This window comes from Rhagoletis pomonella, unplaced genomic scaffold (assembly GCF_013731165.1).
Source record: "Rhagoletis pomonella isolate Grant_MI unplaced genomic scaffold, Rhpom_1.0 Rhpom_scaffold_11890, whole genome shotgun sequence".
Taxonomy (NCBI): domain Eukaryota; kingdom Metazoa; phylum Arthropoda; class Insecta; order Diptera; family Tephritidae; genus Rhagoletis; species Rhagoletis pomonella.
Genome location: NW_023470421.1, coordinates 1 through 4,921, shown reverse-complemented (window position 1 = coordinate 4,921; position 4,921 = coordinate 1). Strand labels below are relative to the sequence as shown.

At 45.7% G+C, this 4,921-nt stretch overlaps 1 protein-coding gene across 1 annotated transcript; it reads left to right on the top strand.

Moving 5' to 3' along the window:
* Positions 1–954: 954 nt before the first annotated feature.
* LOC118756734 (DNA N6-methyl adenine demethylase-like) lies at positions 955–4,915 on the top strand (the record flags this gene model as incomplete). The annotated part of the gene is made up of 5 exons (XM_036491479.1): positions 955–3,739; positions 3,805–4,009; positions 4,073–4,236; positions 4,304–4,817; positions 4,912–4,915. Coding segments are annotated over 5 exons (3,672 nt in total), but the record flags the coding sequence as incomplete, so codon positions are not given.
* Positions 4,916–4,921: the final 6 nt, after the last annotated feature.

The following is a 4,921-nucleotide window of genomic DNA, read 5'->3' as shown; positions in this document are numbered from 1 at the left end:
ATTTTTATGATTTTTATTCATGTGATTAGCAGTGGCAAAAATGTATGAACAAAATACGTGTATTTATATTAAAAATTAAGTGATCAGTTATGAAACATATAAATCTTTACATGTTCTGTTAAAACAATATCTAAAATAGCAAGCGATAATCCCCAAGTTCTATATCGTAGCAGTGGCCACATTGCGTGTTTGTCACAGACACGGTTTATGTCAAAAATTTTGAAGTGAAACTACCTTCTAAAAATTATTGTATCATGAGTAAAAGTATTTAAATTTAAAACTAAATCAAGAATGAATTAAATAGAATTATAATCTGAATTTGCATGTCGAATGCCTAACGCTGACGAGAGTATATGATAGGATTAGTAGCCTTATGGCTCTTTGGAATCTGTCTTATGGACAGTTGCGCCGGCGTCACCGCCGCCGCCGCCGCCTTAAAGTCTGTCGGCGGAAACCTCTAATGTACATACATAGATGTGCACTTTCATGCATATGAATGTGTGTATTTATACTTAAGCAATATTTACCATATTTAAATCGTTCTCTACTACTAGTACCCCTTCACAGGTCTGCAAGTATCTACATACATATATTTAATTCTAAGGGTATGTCGCATCAAATTATTTTAAAACTCACCCCTTCACAAGGTTTGTTGATTTTCGTGCAGATGCTTTAATTTTCAGAATTTATCACTCACAGTTCCAGCGGTAAACTTTAGTACCGCCTGGGGCAGCATTAGCGAATGAAATATGATAGCTTTATGCATGTAAATACATACATATGTAAGTAGGTTTGTGTTTATACGTACATACATATATCGCCGTTTAAAATGCAAAACCGCGTATCCAGTCATACCAAAATATCGATATTTAAATATTAATGGTCGAGATAATTGGGGATAAAATGAAGGAGAGAACCGTTTTGAAATAAGACAGATTTTACTCTCTCCTGTAAAATTTGGTCAACCTCACATACGAACTAGATAATTTTTATTATTTTTTATTAGCTATTTATGCATTTGTGTTGACACTTCGCCATCTGACTTTTTCTTTTCAGGCGCCAATGGCCTTCTATCCTACATGGCAAGCCGACCCCTCACAGGGCTGGCAGAATCAGTTTATCCAGCAAATCCCACAGAATACTCCACCCATTTCATCGCTCAACTCGTTGGATTTCCAAACGCAGTCATATGCCTACCCATCAAATGGATATGTGCAGACCGGCCTCGGATTCGATCCGAATTATGGGCGCTCCCCATATGGTGCTCCGGTACAGCGTTACGATTTCCAGAGCCAGCAACTACCGACTGCGCCCATTAACCAAGTTGGCCTGCAGGGTGTTGGTTTCAGTCCGGCCGCTGTTACGTACGCCGGTCAGGTGTCGGCAGCACCAGCTCCACCCGCAGTTGGTTTGCAACAACAGCAGCACTTGGGTGTATCTGGTGATTTGAATAAGACGATGTCGGGAAACGACACGCCTGGATATCCGCGAGTGAGCAGCGTGCCGCCGCGCTCACTCAACTGTAACGGGTATTCAGGCGACTACAGCGGCTCAAGTCAACAGCAAACGTCTGCATCAAACAACAGCTCAGCTACGGTAGCAGGCTCCGCTCTTGCCGGAAGCAACTCGAGCACTACTCCACTCAATGGCGGTCAAACTACAGCAGCACCGTCATCGGCTCCAACGGATGCAACACCAATGCAACCGCCTAACGTCTCGTCTGTGCCACAATCGCCGACGCGTAATCTGATGCAACAACAACAGCAGCAACAACAACCCCGCCATGTTTCTCAATCACCGAACCATATTCCTCAATCGCCCAACGGCAATATGCCTTCGGCTCAACAAACCTACGGTGCCAACATTCCACCCTCGTCACATCATAACTCTATGCAACAGCAGCAGCAGCAGCAACAACAACAACAACAACAACAACAAGCACAGAATCATATTTCGTCGCCACCACAATCGCAGCAACAACAACAAATGCAACAGGACTGGAATTGGAACACCCAGCCCCAGCAGACATCTGCAGTTGGCGCTGCAACGGACCCTTACCAGCAGGGCGAACGTGTGAATCTCAACACACGCATCAAATCGATGATACTTCGCAAAAACGATCCCAAAGATCCTCTATCGAGTGCTCCAAGTGATCTGCATATGTCCAACAATCCGGGAGCTATTGGTTCCGGCCCTACCGCGCTCGGTACATCGCAACAACCACAGGCCGGTCATTTTTTATCATATAGCCACCATCTCCGCGGCGATTCAGTGATGAACGCCAATGGTACGACTGGTGCTAATATATCCGGCACACAGTCTTCACAGCAGCAACATCAACAACAGCAGCAAATGCAGGGCATTCAAACGTCCAGTAGTGTGGGCCTTACACCCGGACATAGCACATTAGCGCCAGAACCAATAGGAGGTGGTGGCGATCAAATTTGGAAACCACACCATACAAATTCGTTTAAGAAACCAGTGGCAAGTAGTTTTCCAGCACCCGAACATCACCATCAACAACAGCATACTACAATCAGTCATGGTGGGCACACCACCATTGCACATTCTGAACCACAACCAAAAAAATCGAGTCGTAAAAGTAAAAGTCGGGCGGCAGCAGCAGAGGCAGCAGAACATGATAAAAATAGTAATGATCCTGGTGGTGGGCTGCATGGTCCTGTACATGGTTCACACAGCATAAAATCTATGGATAAGACTGGCTACCCTCCCTCCCATGGCTATCCGCCGCCACAACATCCCGACTACCACACACCGTACATCAAAACTGAGCCCGGCCTCTTGCCCACCCAGCATACCAAAATGGAGGGCTATGAACGCAACTACCAAAATTTTATACAATATGCTGATTTTTGCCAGAACGAAGTGCAGGGCATGCCATCACAACAGCAACACCATCAGAACCAGCAGGACTATGCGAGTTATCACAACTCACCATACTACGGCAGCTCAAGCTCATTCCAACAGAGCTATCAACAGAACTTCGTACCAGGCTATCAGCATTCATCAGCAGGCATGGGTTACGGCAGCACGCATGGCATGCATCCGCATCATTCAAGCTCTTTGGGACATTCTAGCCACCTGAAAGCGTCCAATGGGCCACTAATGAAGAGTAGTAATAGCGTCGGTTTGCATCATCACAACAATCACTTGATGGATATTGATCGGAAGCCAGATACCAATAGCATTATACCCTTACCCACAAACTACGAGAAGGACATACCAGCGCATGCCTATCCCATACCACCTCATCGGTACCATCTAGGCCCAACACCTTCCCATTTAGGTCACACCATGATCGAGCCCAAAATTGAAGACATGGGCGTACTGGGCCATAACGCCGGTTACCCATTTTTAGGCGAAGGCGGGCCGGCGGCCATCAAAAATAGTAGTGGCTTTTCGTGTTGTCGTCAAGGCAGCACCCGCACACCCACCGCTGAACACCTCAAGGATGGGACTTGTACAGGCATCCAGACCAAGGACGAAATCATGGAGGAGCCGGTAGAGGAGCCAGCAGAAATTAGCTGTGGCACGAAGCCTAAGAAGAAGGGTGCAAAGCAAGAAGATAATGAAATTGTGGTTAAGCATGAAAAAATCAATCCTTTGTTCGATACCTCAGATCGGCTGGAAAAGGGCAATAAGACGGAGATACCTGAGTGCGAATGCTTCCATTCCGATAAAAATCCACCAGAACCAGGAACATACTATACCCATCTCGGTGAGTCGTAATGTGTTCCCAGGCATGTAGATGACTAAACACTAAAACTTACTTATTTATTTTAGGCACTGCTTCGACACTGGCCGAGTTGCGTAGAGAATTCGAAGAGCGTTGCCAGATATCCGGTAGGCAGCTGCGTATAGAGAAAATCATTTACACAGGCAAGGAAGGCAAAACAACCCAAGGTTGTCCACTAGCGAAATGGGTTATCAGGCGCGCCGATCCAGAAGAAAAAATTTTGGTTGTTGTAAAGAAGCGGCCAGGGCATAGGTATAGAGAATATTAATATTTAAATCTCTAAAGATTTCTTATAGACTAATGTTTGATTTATAGGTGCGCAGCAGCTTTTATAATTGTTTGTATGGTTGCTTGGGATGGTATGCCACGTCTTGAGGCGGATAATGCTTATAAAAATCTGATACCAAAGCTCAATAAATTCGGACTTCCAACAACGCGCCGTTGTGCCACAAACGAAAGTCGCACATGTGCGTGTCAAGGTATGTTATCTTTCTTTCTATTTCTGGCTGGATTAAATTTTCTAATCACCTTATTTACCCTCGATAGGCCTCGATCCAGAAACTTCAGCTGCATCCTACAGTTTTGGCTGCTCTTGGTCTATGTACTACAACGGGTGTAAGTATGCCCGCTCAAAGACTGTGCGCAAATTCCGACTCTCTGTAAAGAGCGAAGAGTCGGTTATCGAGGATCATATGAATCTTTTAGCCACGGCATTGGCGCCGTTGTTCAAACAAGTATGCCCTCGGTCATATGACAATCAAACTAAGTACGAGAAGGAAGCGACAGACTGTCGACTCGGCCTGGAAACTGGCCGACCTTTCTCGGGCGTTACCGCTTGCCTAGATTTTTGTGCACACGCTCATAGAGATCTGCATAATATGCAGGACGGGTGTACAGTGCAGGTGGCACTGCTGAAGCCTTCCAACCGTGATGGCCGTCCGCCTGACGATGAGCAGCTACACGTGCTGCCGCTCTACACCATGGACACAACGGACGAATTTGAGAGTATGGAGGGCCAACGGGAGAAACATCGCACCGGTGCGGTGCAAGTATTGGACAAGTGAGTGTAGTGTTGAGTTTTGAAAGCTCCCTAACGGTGATCCCTTAAAAACAGAGCCCCCCATAACACAAACTTGTCTTCTTTGCACTTTCAGATTTTCTTGC